The following is a 19,981-nucleotide window of genomic DNA, read 5'->3' as shown; positions in this document are numbered from 1 at the left end:
TATGAATTTAATGGGAGCTCTGAGCACAATTTCATGATTGATTCTTCAGGAGATTTTGCTGATCAGTTTGATTAACCTGGTTGCTGGACTTCTGACAGTGCTGCTGGCATGCTTATGAAACAAACAAGTGGAAGTTCAATTTATTCAGAATATCAGCAGCTATTCATTTTGTTTTAGGACAAGTGTCAACCTCCAAGTGAAGTGGTGCTGGCTCCTACCGTGGGGGTCCTTAAGAGGAGGCTAGACAAACACCATGGCAGGGAGTCGTTGGCCATGGCAGGGGGGTCAGACTTGATGATCTGCTTAGGTCCCTTCCGACCCTACCATCTATGAAACTGTAGGGCTGTCTTAAAACTTCTAAGACATTACTGGAAACAGTAGAACATTGAATAAATTGTATGCGTGTTGGGCCCACTCCATGGGTCTAGTTGATGCGTGCGTCACACTTGGTCTGTAGAGTATGTGTGTGGGAAGCTGGGAGAAGCAAAAAAAGGTGTGCATTGGTTCTTATATTTTTCTGATTCTGGAACACACATTGGCCCCTGGAGCATTTTGCAACAACTGCCTCAAGTGACAATTTTGGCAGTTAACAGTAGGAGTGCACAATTCTCCAGTCACAGCAGCTAACATATTTAAACAAACGCAAGACAACTTTGCATTTAAGAACACCCCCTCCCCAGTAATTAGATTATGTACATGGGAAATTTATAAAGTTGTTATGATTTTCCATGGTTAGACTCTAACTAGTGGGAAGGTCATCTTAAATTTGTCCCTTCCACAGCTGTGGCAGGTAAAGCAGTGGTGGGGGATGAGGGATCAGACCTCTGCCCCTTGCTTCCCTTTCCCCATGTCCACCTGTCCCTGCCCCTCTGTCCCCCCACCCCCTGCTCCCTTCTGCAGGTGGCTCCCTCTTGAACCCTGTGCCTGTGCCACTGCTCCTTGCCTCCCCACCTCCTGTTCCCCCCTGCAGCATGCCCCCTCCTTACCTTGTGCTGCAGTAGCTCTGCTCTGGCTCCAGCAGAACCATGGCCAGCCAAGCCTAGCCAGGGAGAGGCACCAGCAGTGTGATGGGGGCTGGAAGAGCTGGAGTTGGAGCAGAAGTTAAGGGGAGAGGGGGCAGCTGGGAGGAGGGGAACAGAGTGTGGGAGTGGCAGGCACAGGCATGAGCTGGGGAGAAGGTGTGGGGGGGCAGGCTGCTGGTTCCTTTCTTCCTCCCTACCCCCAGCTACAGGCTCCCTACCCCACCAAACAAGCTTCAGTCTGGGGCTCAGGACCAAAGCCGGAACTGAGCAGTAGGCTGCCTGCCCTGGGGTGGTACTTGAATCCAGGACAAGGCATCTTTTTTGCCATGCTGACTGGGGAATACAATCTTGTCTTGGATTTCAGTAAATATAGTATTATATTAGAATTGGTGTAGGACTGGCTGTTCTGACTGTACACCACTGAAGGTCTTCATCTGTGCCAGAGGGTCTTAGCAGGCCTCATAAAAACCAACTGTTCTAAGTCACTTTTGCATTCAACTGTGTCTAAGATTTAACATACCCCCCCACATGCATACCTTTCATTGTCCATTTAGACAGACCTTGCTCTTAGATGACAAAATTATTTTAGTGCATAAACTCTTAAGCAGTTTCACTGTTAACAAAAGTATTTGCAATTGTTTTTATTCTTATGTTTATTACAGTGTTCTAAATCTTCTTATTTTCATGACAGACAACGAGCAAAAGATCTTGAAGAAGAGCTAGAAAAAACAATCCGCTCTTACCAGAGTCAGGTACGTTTTTGTGGTGGGGGGGTGGTATTATCTGGCGTTGTGTTTTGGTTTTTCCTTTAGTAATATCATCAGCTCTAATCTGATATAATTCCAGTTAGTTGACAAAGATTAACAACTGGTTGGGATTATTTTTAATTAGTTTGTAACTTCTCAGTTGTACCTTTGAGACCATATTAACTTTTGTAAGAGTGTAAGATTCTGTATTAAGTATGCAGGAATAGGCTCCAAGGCCTTTGTGATTGTCTTAATCAATCTCTCTTTTTAATAGATTACTTCACATGAGAAGAAAGCTCATGATAATTGGGTAAGTTTACAAGTCCTGAAAAAATTCCTCACACTTCTAACCAGCTTTCAAAGTAGTTTAACTCCATGGGTATTTTTATGAACAATAATGAGTCACTCAGAAACCTGCTAACAAAAACTCTTATTAGATAAAACACTATCATTAGTTCAGGTCTGGTTAAATTTATCAGCAACATGCTGCATAATCACTTGCTGTAGAAGCAAATATACCACACAGTAAGACATGATAATTAACAGATGTCTGCTGTTTTGTAAATAAATTTCTGGGTCTCTTCAATGCCATTTTCATGTATTATTAACTTGTACTGTATCTTATCTTATACTTTGTCTAACAGTAGAAGATACTGTGTCCCGTTCTGAACATTTTGTTTCCTTGATTTCCACTCCCTTCCTTAATATTGCAAGGTTCTTTTTTTTTTATTTATCTTTTTAGGCTGGAAAATGAACATCTATTTAATTAAATACTCCAGTGTTAGAGGGTCTGCACGTGATACAATCCTATTGAAGTTCATAGGAATGCAGCTATGGTATTTTCAGTAGCTTTGGACTGTAATTTTTATATGGTAGCTTTTTGATCTTAGACTGTGAAGTGGCTTCAGAGTGAACATAGCTATAATACTTTATTTCAGTGTTTATAGGAAAATGTAAAGAAAGTATACAATCTTTAACATAAGCCCTTAAGTCTTGAAGCCACGATCCAAGGTCTCCCTGAGTGTCGCAGCCCATAGGTTTAGTGTAGTTAAGGTACATTAGTTTCTGTAGTCAGCAGCATACAGGGAGTGATGTGGCTGTCATGTCCAACAGCTTCTGACTCCTTGGCCAGAATTGTCAGCTTAGTGTAAATGGGTACCTGTAGCACAAGTCTTGAGTGGATTTTAACTCTGGAGTTCTAACCTCTCTGCTACTGAGTCTGTTTAGGAATCAGTCTACCAGAGGCTAAATTATGCTATGAGCTACTTTTATATGGATTCTGTTGAGGCCAGTAGTGCAAGCACATACCTGTAAGAAGAATTTGATCTTTTGTAAGATAAGCCAAATATTTTTCTATTTCAGAAAAGACCCAAAGCCTGGTATTTCATCCCCACTTCCTTTTACCCTTTTGGTCCATCCTGCCTGCTCCTTTGTTTTAGAACCTTTTTGGAAACACGGGTGAATTTTAAATTATTTTAATGGGGGTCTTTCATTAGAGTCCCAGCTCTTATCATTGAAAAGACAAGTATTACTCTGCGTATTATTTGCTCTTTTAAAATTAACTTGAGATCTGATTTTTAATTGAATGCCTTCACTATCAATTTAAGATTATATTTCACTTGTAACACCCGTTTAGATTTTATAAGGTCATTAGTACTGATAACACTACACATCTGCTTTCTTCAGTGGCAGTGTTTTTTTCAAATGGCAAAATCTTATGTGGCGTGTGCCTTTTTAGAATGAGATTCTGAGAAGACTGCAGTCATGTGGTTTAATTATTGATTACAGTGATCATGGGAAGACACACAAAAATGGCACCACTCTTGTGATATGATCCAAAAAGTGTAGTAGTGGAGCTGCTAATGACTTAAAATTAAGTGTCATATACATTATTATAAGCTTGGTATCAAGTAAAATACCTAGGAGTTTTGGCCTAAATCAGAATGTCGCTGTGCATGTTAGCCAATGTTGCTGCATTTTAGAAAGGTAAGTTAGAAGTCTTACAATGTTTTGGTTGAGAAGTTCTAATGCATATGCACATTTTGCATTTTCCTTTTTTTTAAAATGGTACTTTAAATGTGAGGTATTTAATAAGTAGGGGGTTTTTTCTTCCTCCAAAGCTGACAGCCCGGGCAGCAGAAAGACACCTCAATGACATAAGAAAAGAAAATGCACACAGCAGACAAAAGTAAGTACAGTAGTGTATGGATTCCAAACAAATATGTTGAACTATTTTTGTTCTTTATGAATGAACTGGAGGAAAGCATAAAAACAGATGCAATCCATTTTCATATGGCGTGAGTATGTTTGAAAATGTGCAAGTTATTTTTTCAGATTGCGCATCACTTAATGTGTTGTAGCACTTAGTTAATTTTCAGTCTAATATGCTTAACTGAGGACTCCAAAGATTTGTAAAGATGTAGCTTGCCCTGTCTAATATTTTGTGATAATGGAAACATTTTAGAGGGCAGGAACATGCTGAATTGTTGAGATCCTAGACTGAGCAGGAGAGATGTCTTATCCTTATTATGATGGAAATTGTGCTAGGAACTGCATGTTACACCATTGGTCACAAGCTCTTTCCAAACTGTTGTTACGTTTGTGGAAGATAGTGGAGTCCATCTTTGGTATAGGTACTGCCAGAGAGAATACTACACTATTACAGTTGTTAAAAGAAGTGCACAAACAGAAACCTAGCTAGGGTTGTTCTACTTGATAGTGTAAAATATTAAAATCAAATAGATCTTTCAGAAAAGAAACAAAAGCTTCACATTGGGAACTTATTAGTATGTGTTATTAACCAGAAACATAGGTTACTAGATTATTTCCTGACTTTAAAATTAAGTACTGTTGTTTTTTTATAAGACGCCTTTTGACATGGGTTACATGTGAAAATAATTGCGAGGAAAAATATTGTAAGGAATTACTATATTCATAATTTGTACTATCTGTGACAGTTATTCTTAATTGTAGTTGCCTAGTTTAGTATCTTTGATACCCACTAAGAAATGAAATTCCAGAAGATTTTTGTTTTACTAGCAATGTTAGTGAAACTGATGCATTACCCAGAAACTTTTATACACTCTTTCAGCTATTTTTTTTGTTTGTTTGTTTTTATTTGCAGGTTAACGGAAACAGAATTTAAAGTTGAACTTTTAGAGAAAGATCCTTTTGCTCTTGATGTTCCAGTTAGACCATTTGGAAGAGGTACAGTATTTTTTTTAAATGCAGCATCAAGCCCAACTCTTTTTTTTTTTCTCCCCTAAAAAAAACAGTGCATACATATTTATTGGAAGCTTAGTTGGCTATTTGTATATATAAATGGCACTTTAAAAAAAAAGAATCTATTGTGTATAAATTACTAAGTCATTTCAACATTTTTTTCAAGGGTATTTTGTCTAAAAGACATTTTAAATGTCTTTGAAAGTAGACTGAATATAACACACAATAGGTCCATTCTAAAACATACAACCACAAAACTCATTTTGCTTTTGACTAAAATTTAGTTTTAAATTTGAAGTAAAAAGTACACTGTATGTACAGTCTATTACCACTGACTTTGTGAACTTGAGTATTTTGTTTTAACTATTCCAGAGCATTCCCCATATGGACCCTCACCAATGGGCCGGCCTTCATCTGAAACAAGAGCTTTTCTTTCCCCTCCAACACTATTGGAGGGTCCTTTAAGACTTTCACCTATACTTCCAGGTGGAGGAGGAAGAGGTACAATTCTTAAATTTGAAAACATATCTATTCTGGATTTCTCTCTCCTCTATTACAAATCTATTCCACTCTTTTTTCTCTTGATGGTAACCTAAAAAAGCAGTAAGACAGCCAGTTCAGTATAAAATGAATTCCCATGATAAACTTGAAAATATATTTTCCCACAATTTTTTGATCACTGATAGATATAATAGCAGCAACAATAATGGAATATTCAGTTGTGGCTTTAATCCTTGACATTGCTGTGTGGAAACACTTGGTTGTAGATAACTGAACTGCCAAACTTGGTCTCTCTTTGTTTTTAATTTTTTTTTTTTTTTTTTTTTTTTTTTTTTTTGGTATTCTCAGACAAATGGTGCTTAGCATAGACCTTTTCAAGGGGTAGAATTTCCTATTCAGTATTTGTTCGAAGATCAGCAGTGAAGTTGGTTGATTGCATCATTTGTTTCTTGGATAGAAACTGCCATCTCAAAGAGCAATAACTGATAGCTTGTTGAGGAAGGAGCTCCTATGTTCCAAAAGAATGATAAAAGGTCCTTTGTTATCTTGTGAGAAATAAGTTTCAAGTGGGGCCTGAAATATAGGGGACCTTCCCTCATCTTGGTCCAAATCTGCTGCAGTCTTAGTACAAGAGGATAGCTCCATCCCAAGGATGAAGGAGAGGAGGAGGAAAGGCAGGTGAGCAAGAGAACTCTGACTCTTGCTTTCTCCATATCTTCCAAAGGGATGTGGTTAAGGGAATTTAAAACTCTTTTCCATCTAGAAGAGAACTGAAGGAATGGAGGTAAAATGAAGTTGTTTTGGGCAAGTGCTATTTAATGAGCCTGGGCTACTTTTTCCTGGCCTTGGCTCCAATTATTTGTGTGTTGGGTATGTCTGGCCCTTAATCACTTATTCTTGCCTGTGAATAAGGGCAGATAGGCAGTTCTCAGACTTACGACACAATTGGTTTCTGAAAACTGCATCTTAAGTTGAAATATTGTAACTCCGAACTGATTTTCCCATGGGCAACAATGTTATAAATGGGGGATTGGTTCCTGAACTAAGTCCCAATACCCTGTGTTCACCAAAAATAACCCACAATTTTGTACTCAATCAATTTTATAGATGAGTAATATAGATACATTTATGTATTTATATTGTAAAAAGCAATCATATTGTTTTGGAAGGGCTTCTTTAAGGTGACTTTGCTGGACTTTTTGAAGGGTTCTTGGCTGGAGTCTTGGCTGTAAGTTTTTCTGGAGTCTTGTCTGCTTTCTTAAAGAAAATGTCCAAGGAAGTTTGGACAGATGTTCTCCGGGGAGATGGGCGACACAGCGAACCTGTTCACTGGTGTGGCATCAGATCAAGCATTGTAAAGTTGAAACTGACTTCAGAAAGTTGAAACAGGGTGTCAATTTATAAACATTGCAATGCGAAATGTAACTCAAAATGTTGTAAGTCGAGGACTGCCTGTACCCCTAATTTAGGCATGGTTGAGGTTCTTGTTTGTCAAGACAAGTAAAATGAAGCAAGATGAGAAATCTGAATAATTAAACTTAATATTGCAAAACTTTTCTTAAAGACCAATATTGTTCATTAACTCATTTAAAATAAGCAAATCCCATTCTAAGAAGTCAAAAAAATGCAGAGGACAGTTTGAAATTTCAATTTTAGCTATTAATATAAAATATATCTTCATTATCAATATATAATGATATAAATACGGCATATAGTTGAGGTAATTAATTTTATATATAGCTTTGTGTTTAAAAATCATCTTTAGACGTGTCTTAAATAAGATGTCAGACTTAACTACTGAATGGTTTTTCTTTAAACCTATTAATAGTAGCTTAAGTAATATGGCTGATTCTGGAGAGGAGAAAAGAAAGTTTATACAAGCAGACTTAAAAGTGCATTTGTACTGCGAGTGTATATTCATAGTCACATCTGCTTATTTCAGTGACAGAAATAAATATCTACTTTTCATTTGCACAGCAGTCTAGCTATAGGAGAAGAAATAGCTTGTTAACAAAATTGTTAATTCATCTTTAATTGCTTTAATGGCTTCTGTTCTCTTTTCTGTTTTATGCAAGAAAGAGCAAAGTTTGACTTTCATATTCTAGACTCAATTTGAAATGTTTAAAATTGGGAAAAACTACTGAAGTGAAAAATGCATTATGGAGTCTATGCCCTTTTTCAGAGCAAATTACACTTTAAAGAAAACCACAACTTAATTTTAAGTCTGTTTAAAAAAGAAAAGTTATTAGAATAGCTTCAGATGTTGCCCCTGAAATCCACTTCTGATTTTTTGGTTGTCTTATTGCATTTAAAATTCCTGTTTCTTCTAAACAAGGAAACTGTTGTTACTGCTCCTATCCCTTTTGGGGGGCTTTTCATACAATGAGGGTATTAATTGTCAGAATCGCAGTTTAAAACATTTAGTGAGGTTTTTCAAAGTTCATTTAATCTTTTAATGTGACAGTGTCACTTTAAACAGGCTGACATTGAGAGGAAGATTTACCAGAAATGTACTGGTTTCTTCAATCAGGATAATGAGGATTATAATAAGCTGCTTTTTTAATAAGAGGTGACATAATTCAACAAAAGTGTGTTCAGTAAGCTTATATTCCTCTACCCCCGTTCCAAAATCATCCCAGTTTTTTAAACACTTCCAGTAAATGTGATACCTGAGCTGATGCAGGAACGTGAACAGTTGAGTGGTGGATAAAGACAGTTTGCTCATTGGAGAGTCCCATTGGAACTATGCATCCTCCACATCTTAAGTGTTTCCGCTCCTGTGTGATTTTTTTTTTTCCTTCTCACTTTCAGACTTAAGACTCCTGCAGTAGATGATTAAAATATTTGGATAAATTGGTATCTTTCTTGTTTCTTTAATTAGGATCAAGAGGACCAGGGAATCCAGCCATGTATGAAGGTGCTAATGAAAGAGGAGAGTTGATTTCTGATAGGTTGTCTGATCCCCACAGACCGCCTTCAGATACCGGGTCTTTGTCACCTCCGTGGGATAGAGATCGCAGGATAATTCTGCCTCCAACAGGTAAATAAATCTCCAGAGCCATCTGGTATTTTGTAAAAAATGTAATGAAAAGGATACTGGAAACTGACTTTTTTATTCAGATACTAGATCTTTTTTTAAACAAGTGTAGCCACTGTTTTCAGTCTGCCTTTGTGAAACGTGACTCTGTTTTCTATGCATCTTAGAAGGTGTGCTGCCACATTTAACAGGGTTTCTTTATACTGGAGCAGAGTGTTTTTTATGATGTGCTCAACATAAAATTCATCTATGAAATAACTGAGTACTTGTAGTTAAAATGCTGAGTGTTAGTATATTAGAGGCTTGTTTTATACATTAGAAATTCAAGACCTGTCTACTCTGGAAGCTTCTTTGAGAACTAGTGGAATAATGACATCACTAAAAATACTACTACTGAAGTAGGAGCAAATGTGTGCACAGCAGCTTTTTTAATGAAGGCAGGTAGCAATGTAAAATATGGTAATCTCTTTTTCTAAAAACACATTTTCTATGATGTGAATGGGTTATCTGAACTGCTGAGAACATTTTTGGTGTTAGTTCTTATGTTGCCTGCTAACCTCAGTTACTTCCTTTTTGTATTAAAGAAGGACTTTGTTAAAGATTGATAAAGAACCTTTCCTTTTTCAACTAATGCATGTAAAGGGAACAATGAATGTTTCCCCCAGACTCCACTCTTACTCTTTGGGAAAATCTGCAACCACCAAATGGACATTTCCATGTTTAAAAAGCAAGTGAGGAGAAAAAATGCACTCTTCCAGAGTATCTGTGTACATTGTCAAGTAAAAATAGGCTCAAGTGGAATTAAAAAAAAAAAGTTCACTTCAGATCACCTTTTAGAGTAAAATGCTGACACAACTTGAATATAAGCACTGTGATTGTAATGAAGTGGGTTACACTAAGGTAGAAGCAAAGTCATAAAAGTCAAACTTCATTTATATTGAGCACATCATCTTTTTGAAATTATATGGTGATTTATTTTAACATAGACCTTAATTCAGCTATTTAACATATGCAGATAAACCATTGCACCGTGGCAGTGCCCCATCCATTACAGTTTGCATACTAGGATTGTGTTGTTTGACACGCCTGATTTACAGTGTGCTAAAACATCTGGCCCATAGGGCTTTTTCTGGCCCAATGACTTGCTTTATTGCTTCAGGATCTAGCTTGTGAGGTGGATTAGTGCTACTCCCACTGCACTGAGGGGCCTCTGTGCCACTGTGCTGAATTTCCAATTTTCAGTCCCAGTTCTGCATGCAAATTGGCAGCAGAGTCAGGCAGTGAGTTGCAGTGGCATTAATGCCTGTGCCACTGGCTGTGGCAGCACAACAGCTCTGGGAACTGTGCTGAGAAGTCCCATGGTTCAGACCTGGAGGTGGGTCATCTGGCCTGCAAGAAGTCCTGAAGCCTGGATCCAGCTCACCAGCTCATTTGAGTTTGACAGCCCTGCTATAAACAATGTGTATATATGATAGAATTTGATGTTTCTAGCTTCCAGGTGTAAATTGTTAGGATTGTACCTTCATGGTTGAGTTTTTTATTTCAAGACCATTTCCCTGTATTGATTTATATACTAATCTGGGTGTTTGTTTAAGAAATCCAAAAGACAAACTGATAGGCATGTAATTTAAACCAAAAAGAAAAAGACCCTACACCTTTGAGAATCTTCACTGAACTACCTCCTGTGATTTATTGAATGGTAGGTCAGCCGTATAACGATCCAGCTCTTCCTCCTCGGAGACCAGAGCGATTTTATTCTAGTCCCCCAAACTCTGGAAGACTTTCTGGACCAGCAGAACTACGGAGCTATAACCTGCAGCCTTTTGATAAACCAGGTAGGGAGTACTTTAATCTGGTTCCATCATGTTATTCAGTGACAGATCTTACTGTGATATTATGGAAAAATCATGGAGCCAGATCCTCAAGAAATCCAGTGTCTAATGGAGAAGGCAGTCCTTTGGGTATATTGTTGAGTGTCCCCTAATCTTGGGTGCTCAGCTTTTGAGACATGTAGTCCTTGCCTTTTCAGAGTACTTCCTATTTTCCATGTCCTTGTCTTTTTCATAGATTCATAGATGCTAGAGTCGGAAGGGACCTCAACAGATCATTGAGTCCAACCCCCTGCCTGGGTTAGGAAGGAGTGCTGGGGTCAGATGACCCCAGCCAGATGGCTATCCAGCCTTCTCTTAAAGACCCCCAGGGTAAGGGAGAGCACCACCTCCCTTGGGAGCCAATTCCAAATTCTGGCCACCCTTACTGTGAAGAAGTTCTTTCTGACGTCCAGTCTAAATCTGCCCTCTGTCTGTCAGTTTGTGACCATGGTTCCTTGTTACTGCAAGAGGCACATCTCCAGAACAGAGCATCTTCAGTTCCTTGCTGCGCCCCCATTAATGCATTTGTATGCGGCCATAAGATTACCTCTCAGCCTTCTCTTGTGACTAAGGGATCCAGGTCCCTTAGTCTCTCCTCACAGGGCTTGGCCTGCAAACCCTTAACGATACAAGTGACCCTCCTCTGGACCCTCTCAAGGTTATCCACATCCTTCTTAAAGTACGGTGTCCAAAACTGGATGCAGTACTCCAACTGTGGTCTGCCCAATGCCACATGGAGGGGAAGTATCACCTCCTTGGCTCTATTTGTCATGCATCTGCTGATGCATGATAAAGTGTGGTTAGCTTTGCTGATGATTTCATCACACTGACAACTCACGTTAGTCTTGGAGTCCACTATAACTCCAAGATCTTTTTCTGGTTCTGTGCTTCTGAGGGTCATTTTGCAGCCAGTGGGTGTACTGGATATTTTTATGCCCTGGGTACAGCACTCTGCATTTGTTGTTGTTGAACTGCATTCTGTTGTGTTCAGCCTACTCTTCCAATCTGTCTAGGTCTGCCTGCAGTCATTCCCTACCCTCCCATGTGTTCACTTCACCCCACAATTTAGTGTCATCCACAAACTTGGACAGAGTTTCATGCCTACATCCAAGTCCCTGATGAAGATGTTGAAGAGTACAGGTTCAAGGACCGAGCCTTGCGGGACCCCATGCCCACATCCTTCCATCCAGGTCAATACCAACCTGTCTGCTACCACTCTGTGGGTGTGACACCCCGCCCCCTCTCCCCCAAACCAATTTGCCACCCACCGGGCTGTTTAATCATCTAAGCCCACAGCCTCTTAATTTATTTACAGGAGTCGGATGACATGCCAGATCAAAGGGCTTCCTAAAATCCAAGTAAACAACATCCACCTCTACTGCATCTAAGTGTTTTGTGACCTGTTCATAAAAAGAAACCAGATTTAAAGCACTTCAGTCACAGCCGTGAGTGCTTGTTAGCCCTGTAGATCAGGTCTCAGAAGTTTCAGATTGGTTGTCCAGGAAATGAGGAACATTTAAGGACCACTTGTGAAAGTTTTGGCTTGAGTAACCTGCCCAGTAAGATGCAAGAACTCTGTGTGAGAAGCATGGTGGCATGTAGCTGCTTCAGCAAAACATTTTCTTCAGGCCCTGCCATCTTGCAGTAGACACTTTCCAGCTTCTTGCATCAGATGAAGGAGAGGGTACAGTGGCATCATCGTGGCACATCTGTAAATCATTCTGCTTGTACTGACTGAGGGAAGGGTCCTGCAGGAGGAAAAAATAGCATATGAGCAAGTAATTCAGCTGTAAAAATTCATTACAATACAAGGAGCTGTATTCTTAAGAAGTTAAGGCAATCTTAATTTACGTGCTTCCTAATTCCTGAGTTCATGTTTTTTCAATGTTAACATTCATTTAATATAGTTATGATGTGACTTCTTAGGTTTTCAGTTTAAAAAAAAAAATGGAAAACATTTAGACCGTATTAGGAGAATGGCCCTGTAGATCATCACCAAGATCACAACTTCTAGATTTGTGGCACGAACCTGTACCACTTGAGTTGAGTAACTTGGTGGTTGTAGTAGCAGGCTGCTGCTTTCTCTTGTTGACCAGTCTCTAGATCTACATGATGCACTTTGCTAGTAGGTGTCAGAAATACTTTCTAACATCAGAGAAATGTTGGGATTGAAGAATTCTGGATTCTGTTTCATGCTTGAAAGGGAAGTGTTTGTGGGGGTTATAAAACTGTCTCTATCTCTTTCTACCTCAGCTTCTGTCTGAGTGGTAGAATTTTGACAAAGTTACAAGCAAATTAAAACAGTTGTTAGGCAGACTACCAGTGCAGCCTATGCTGCAAAGTTGCAGGAAACTAATATTCTCTATACTATGTGATATTAACAGTAATCAACACTTTAAATAATTTATATAGTCATGCATGCCTTCAGTAAAGATAGGCAAGTCTTTTTGGGTAGATTTATCTTGGAGATCTTGAAAAAAACCTTGATAATGTTGTCTCTAACATTTAACATTTCAAAATCCACAAATGGGACAGACCAAATAGGAAATGTAAATAAATGTCATTTTTTATGTCAAGTTATTGTTCTGGCTTAGCTGTTTCATTTAGTTTCAATGGCATTTGCATATGCAGAAAGGTCAAGTATCTCTCCCCTCTCTCTCTTCTTGGAAAGGGGGTTTTCTTTGAAATCCCTCTCCTCTCTTTTCTCTAAGAACACTTTGCTTCTTAGAGTGCCAGATTCAGACTGGAGATCAAATGTATCTCTGCATTTGAAAAACAGATACAGCACAAGTAACAAGAGTATGGGGAAAGTTGTACTGCTCTTCCTTAACCCTGACCCAGGACTTGATCCAGAAGAGGGACACTGTCTGTCTCTGTGGTTGCTTCTGAAATTGTTGACAGCCATGTCTGTTACAGCAGCCATCTTTGAATTAGGCCTTCACCCTGAAGTAGGACAGACCTCAGCAAACCTTAGTGGGTTAGATGATCTGCACTAAGTGTATTCCTAAGAGAATAGGAACAGAAACAGCAAAATCAGGAGCAGAGGTTTTCAACCTTTTTTAACAAGTGTACCCCTTCTGTCTCAGTTTTAGCCGTACTCCTTTATATTAAAATTATGGGGGGAGGGGAGGGCTGAGCACATGCATGCACCCCCCATGCCCCAGCAGGTAAGTCTGTTGGGGAGGGGAAAGGGCCATGGGGGATGCAGATCAAGGCCCCTGTGGTGAGGGAGGGAGTGGGGCACAGACAGGGCCAGTGGCTGGGGCGAACGGGGCCCTGGCTGGGCAGGTCATTGGACAATTGGAGCCTGGGCAGTTCATCCAGGGTTGTGGGGGCGGCTCTTGCCACTGCACGGACCCTGGGGGAGGTCCAGTGGGCATGTGCCCTCCTGATCAGTGTGTGGGCTGGAGGCGGCTGCTGCTGCACACTGCACTTTGCCTGCCACTGCAGCTGCCTTAGTGGTGTGATGCCACATGTGTCCCACTGCCAGGCAGGCAGGGGGCGCAGTGCAGCCTGGTGACAGCAAGCACGTGGTGTCGCACTGCTCCCAGAGCAGCTGCAGCGGTGCACAAAGCCCAGCATACAGTGGTAGCCGCCTCAGCCCCACGCAGAGATATGGGGGGACAGACATATCCCACAGGCCTCTGCCAGGGTGCATGCTCCCCATGACCTTTTTAAGTACCCCTAGGGGTACACATACCCCCAGTTGACAACCACTGATCATGAGAGTAAAGACTTGCTTGGCCATACAGAATTTAAAGTGCAGCAGGGGTCATAACCATTCTGGAGAAGGAATTCCATCTATTACTTGTGTTATCTGTAATGATTTATGGCAGCTTCATGAAACTCGTTTCATGTAGACCACAGACCAGTTACCAGACAAGATGTCAGATACAGTGGCCTACATCATTGGACAATTTCCTATTTTTCAAAAGTGTATTTGCAGTAAGGTTTTTTTTTCTCATGCAGCAAAAATGTAGCAGAAAAACCCAGTGCTGATTTACTTGTTAATTTGCTGTACAGATGGGCAGGCATCTTCTGAAAACAGTTCAAGAATGGAGTCAAGTGGAAATGGAACAAAAGACCATCCCAACCTTAGTGTAAGTAGCAGATCAAAAAGATTTAGAAAACTTATTTTCACTGATCCCTTTCTTTGCAAGAAGAGATTTCTAAACATGTTTGTTCTTTAACATATTTTAAGGTAAGTTTTTTCTGTGTATGTACAGTTTGAGCTGTTGTAATTTGTAGTTAATGTTGTGTTTTCCAAAGTCTGGCTGTTTTAGTATGCTGTTATGTATAGACTGATAGTGTCCACAACACATGTACAGGCAGTCCTCGGATTTACGACACAATTGGCTCCTGAAAACTGGGTCTTAAGTCAAAACATTGTAACTCAGAACTGATTTTCCCATAGGAAATAATGTTACAAACGGGGGATTGGTTGGTCCCTCAACCAAGGCTTGATACCCTGTTTTCACCAAAAATAACCCAGAATTTTGTACTCAGTCAATTATAGATGAATAACAGCTACATTAATGTATGTATATTTTAAATAGCAATCATATTGATTTGGAAGGGCTTCTTTGAGGTGACTTTGCTAGACTTTTTGAAGGGCTCTTAGTTAGACTTTTTGAAGGGTTCTTGGCTGGAGTCTTCTCAGGAGTCTTGGCTGCAGGTTTTTTTGGAGTTTTGTCTGCTTTCCTAAAGAAAGTATCCAAGGAAGTTTTGACAGATGTTTTCCAGGGAGATAGGCGATGCAGCAAACTTGTTCGCACGTGTGGCGTTGCGTTGGATCAAGCATTGTAAAATTGAAACTGACATCAAATTTGAAACAGGATGTCAATTTATAAATGTTGTAAATGTGAAATGTAACTCGAAATGTGATAAGTCGAGGACTGCCTGTATTGAAATAAGTAAGCCAAGACATTCTGTGTCTCTCTTAAATTTACCCCCTGAAAAATGCAACCCAAAGGATTTGGGAAAAGGGATACAATGTACATGGACAGTGAGCAAAGTGACTGCTGATGTGTTTGGATAGTTCCTGCTTTTATTTCTTTGACTGTTTTCCTCCTTAGCAGAACCAGGTATAGAATCTGGAGCTCCCAACTCAGTCATGATGTGGATTGGATCTCTCTCTTGTGAGTGTGGATCTCAATGTACAGAGGACGTTTTGTTTTTTCACAAAACTAATTTACCAGTTTCTGTTTTCTGTAGAATTTACTAAATGTGTCTAATCAGTCACTCGCATCTGAAAGTGAAGCAGTTGGATCAGGGTTTGCTGCCCCGCCCATCCCTCAAATCAGAGCTCCTCTGATACCAGTGGATCCTAGAGGGCCTTTTATAAGAAGAGGACCTCCTTTCCCCCCTCCTCCTCCACCTCCTGGTGGCATGTATGGACCACGTGAATATTTTCCAATGAGGGATTTTGCTGGTCTACCTCGGCCTCCATTGGCAAGTATGTCACTTCTTTGTTAGCAGTTATTTTCATTTAATTTTTTAAGATCACTAAAATTACTGTCCTACCTTTTGTATAATGTTTTCTGAGATGCAGTGGAGTAATTTAAGTCCTCCTTCAGTATGATCTTGTCTGAATACACCCTCTGTTCCTCTTAAAAATCAAAATAGTGTGAAGGGGCTGAGTTACAATACCTGGTGTTTGATAGAAAATACTGTCAAGGTCAAAGCTTCATCCTAAGCACATCCCACTGTATTTGCATAATGCATGTGTAATTGTAAAATTGCTTCCTCTTTGTCAGTCTGTCATGAGAACAGGCCACATTCTGTAGTGGAGTCCTGCTCCCCAACAGCTGTAGAACTGGTACAACTAGTTCTTATGACAGAAACATCTGTGCTGAAGATGCCATTTCTGGATGCCCAAGTGATTCCATTTATTTCAAGCCAGGTTTCACAAGAGGCAATACAACTCCACAGTCACCAGTATCAAATGTACTGGTGCAACTTAAAATTATCAGATGTTGGGCAGACCTTATCAACGTGGCTAAGTCAGAGGGACAAGAGAATAGTACCAAAGATTAGTGCAGTATAACTTCTAATGAGAAGAGGAGGATTCACTTATCACATAAGACAAGTGAGATATTTCATAAGACTCCAAGGGCTTGTTGACATAGGTTTTAAGTTACGTTTTAATTAATGTCCATCAGTGAACATGGTGAAACACCCATTTAATCTGTTTTATAAAAGGTCTTGTATGGGTCTTTTCATATAAAATGTTGAAGTTGTATACCATAACACATTAACGTTTGGCAAGCAGACATCCTCACTTATACCTCATGAAGAGCCCCAGTGGGTAAAATCTCAGTGTTTCTTTCAGGATCACAAACCTGTGCCACTGGAGGTGTTGGCTCTCAAGCACATGCTACTTTGAGATGATGGTGGTGTATGCACAGTTACATTAGCCTTCCTTCATTGAAATACTTAGGCCCTTGATGAGCATACTACACTTAGGATGTGATTAACTGGTTAAGTCTTTTAAGTAGGGATGCACCAATAAAGATTTTTTTAGCCAATACCGATGGCCGATTATTAACCAGCCATATTGGCTGATGCTGATCCAACTGCTGTTATGCAGCCAGCAGACTGGAGACCAGCATCTGGCCAGCAAGTCTGTTTGGGGGGTGGGGGGTTGAAGAGGCATGGCCTCTGGCCCTGGGTCTACACAGGCAGCCTGCCCTGTGCACAAATCTGGGGAGCACATGTCCCCCATGCCTCTCCTGGGGGTGCACACAGCAGTGGAAGCTACCCCCCAGATGAGCTGCCCGTGCCTCTGTCTCCTGCCCTGCCATGCCCCACCGTGCCTGGGCAGCCCCTGCCCCAGCTGAGGCTGCCTCGATCTGCCCCCTCTATGCCCCTTTCCCCTGAAAGGGCTCCCAGCCTCAGGAGCACATTTGAGCTCTTGGCTGTGACAAGGGCTCACAGCTATGGGAGTGCAGGGGAGCTGAGCTTGGTACTTGCCAATGCACAGGCACCTGATTTCCCAATCCTGGATTCCTCCTCCACCAGCAGTATGGCAAGATTGGTATCTGATCCCAAAATTGCACTTCCTGCCCTGCATGTGTGGCATAGCAGGAGGCACGACTGTTGGGATTGTGCAGCAGATCCTATTACGCCTTTTAATTTAACATGTCAACAGCCTTAGTAACAGGCTACCATTGAGTGGTTTCACTGTTTTTGTTCTCCCCTCCCCCTAGAAACCTGAAAGGTAGCAATCAGAAATTTAACAACTAGCGCAAGCCTTTTTTTTGGTGGTGTCTTTGTTACAGCTTAGTAAGTAGCCTGTGTCTAAAGTAGTGTCACTGCTAAGAAATGCTGATTGGGATAGGGTAAAAGGGTATCCACCACTATTGGGTCTGCTGGGTGTATTTTTCCTGTATTGAAGACAATGTTACTAGCTAACCAGCACTTCATAAATCTTTAAACAGTGAGAAGTCCATTTCCACCAAGGCCTTTTTCTCAATACCCACCACAGAGAGCTGGATTTTTTTCACCTCTATCTCTTCCACTTGAAAATAGAAACGAGCTGACTTCTGGCTTAACTCATCAGTTAAATGCACCAGCTACAGAACATCCAGAACCACCACAAGAAACTTGACAGCGTTTGTGTGTCAGAAATTCCCTTTGCTGTACTGTTCCTGTACCTTTTTAAATTTTTCTTCTCAATTTCAGTTAAGTAACTTGTGTTACATTAAGGAATTATAAATAAAATACTTTGTGCAAATCTAAGCTTGATAGAATAATCCTCAGGATAGTATTTTGTAAATAAGGATGACTTAACTATGAATTCTGTGAATAAATGATTTCTGTTGTACAGTAGTCATTTTTAAATTAAATATTGTTTTTAATTTGAGTAACCTGTTCAGAGGATATAAAATTGTAATCAAATAGAGTAACACTTACAGTCTAGCTATTCTCTATCCAAGTTTAGCTGCACAGGCAATCTTTGCATGCCAGAAGTGGTACTTATTGCAGGAAGAAGGCAAACATGAAAATAACTTAATATCATTTTCTTCATTTAAATGTTTATTTCAACTTGTCTGAAAGCATGAAGCAAAATTTCCATGGGTAGAGTGTTGTCTTTCTCTGCCACTGCCAGAATGTTGATCCAGTTGGAATTTACAACCAGTGAAGTGTTAAAATGTTTGTGATTGTATATTAATGTATGTTGCTGAGAGCCATTTAGTTCAAATTATTTATGTTTTAGTTTACAGTACAACACTAGCCAAAGACAAGTAGAAATATTCTTTAACTTAAATATAATCAGGTACAGAATCTGTGATTTTTTTTTTCAGTTAATGGAAGAAATAAAACAAGTAGTCAAGAGGAAGAATGAATTGATTGGATGGTGGAAAAGATAGACTTACCCTGTTCTCTGCTTCAAGCTTAATCCATTTATCTCCTCATCCTGGTTACTGGGGTTGCTCTGAAAGGTGGTATCTATCATAATTTTCAAATCTGGAAACATCTGAATGGGTTAATTTCCTCTTGTATTACACTTGATCTTTGACAGTGTACACAGAGCAGAAGGGCAACAACGAGGTTCATAGGGGTATCTTAATAAGAAGCAGTGTTACAAACGTGCCTGTTTGAAGATGAGGCTCCATCTAACAGGCAGCTTGAACTGGAATTTTGTGGCAGCTTTGCTTGTGTTTGTAAAGTGAAGGGTTTATGATTAAATCAAATAAACATCAATGAAATAAATTACACTGATCTTAATTCATTGTACATTGTCCCACATGACATTCTGAAAATTATCAAAGACTTTTTTGTAGTGACAAAATCTAAGTATGCTAGGGGGTGGTGGCAATAGTGAAGAGTGAGGGTTTGCGTTTGAGGCTGGGGCTTGTGGCACACAAAGTAGTTGTAATTAGCAATTGGGGCAGTGTCGTCTGAGGATTAGCAGAAATATCAAACAGGATGATAAGATGAACTCCATGCAAGTATCTATTTTCAGGCCTTTCTGTGTAACAGAAGTCTGAAGTCTTGTAAATGAAAGCTTAGGAGGAGCATGGTCCTGTGCTCCTGGCTAAGACTCTAGAGTTAACGAACATAACTGACTTGGGCTAGAAGCAAAACAGGTGGTAGATGTGGCAGTTTAGTCGAAATTGACTGAACTTTGCTACTGAGTCATGGGGAAACTGATACACTTGGCTACTGATAAGAGGCAAGGGCCAAGGCTACAGCCCCATTTTGTTATTGCTTACAGCCCAGCCCAAAACACAAATAATAAACCCTTATCCTAATGTTTATTGGGCTTCCTATAGGAACACAATAGCAATTCTTAGTAATTCTGGCTGGGGAGACTGGGGAGGAGGGTGGCATGTAGACTGGCGCCACAGAAAGTTGCAACTTTTTTTCACCATAGTTGATGGTCTTCATTGCCCACGCTTATTTAAGACAACACAACTATCTACTACAATAAAACTACATCTAAGACATTTGGTTGCAGAGTGATCATTGCTAATAATATCTTGAAGCTAAAACTGCACTATATTTGGATTATCTGTTTTATAATCTTATTCCTGATTGTAATGTCTGTAAAGGGATTCACTTTGCAGTCACTCAGAA

At 40.0% G+C, this 19,981-nt stretch overlaps 1 protein-coding gene across 5 annotated transcripts in view; it reads left to right on the top strand.

The window, feature by feature from the left end:
- LOC109298642 (cTAGE family member 5-like) overlaps window positions 1-19,851 on the top strand; it is a 103,854-nt gene extending 84,003 nt beyond the window's left edge. For all 5 annotated transcript variants that reach the window (XM_019518850.1, XM_019518851.1, XM_019518852.1 and 2 more), the window contains 10 exons: window positions 1,714-1,774; window positions 2,043-2,078; window positions 3,889-3,956; window positions 4,893-4,975; window positions 5,363-5,491; window positions 8,373-8,531; window positions 10,232-10,363; window positions 14,423-14,499; window positions 15,614-15,854; window positions 17,839-19,851. In XM_019518850.1, the coding sequence (XP_019374395.1) occupies window positions 1,714-1,774; window positions 2,043-2,078; window positions 3,889-3,956; window positions 4,893-4,975; window positions 5,363-5,491; window positions 8,373-8,531; window positions 10,232-10,363; window positions 14,423-14,499; window positions 15,614-15,854; window positions 17,839-18,008 (1,156 nt within the window). In that variant the 3' untranslated portion in view covers window positions 18,009-19,851. The remainder of the gene's footprint in view (window positions 1-1,713; window positions 1,775-2,042; window positions 2,079-3,888; window positions 3,957-4,892; window positions 4,976-5,362; window positions 5,492-8,372; window positions 8,532-10,231; window positions 10,364-14,422; window positions 14,500-15,613; window positions 15,855-17,838) is intronic.
- Window positions 19,852-19,981: the final 130 nt, after the last annotated feature.

This window comes from Gavialis gangeticus, unplaced genomic scaffold, assembly GCF_001723915.1.
Source record: "Gavialis gangeticus isolate Ggan-Ray unplaced genomic scaffold, GavGan_comp1, whole genome shotgun sequence".
In the NCBI taxonomy this organism is placed as follows: domain Eukaryota; kingdom Metazoa; phylum Chordata; order Crocodylia; family Gavialidae; genus Gavialis; species Gavialis gangeticus.
The sequence above is the reverse complement of the archived record's forward strand: the minus strand, read 5'-3'. Positions and strand labels throughout refer to the sequence as shown.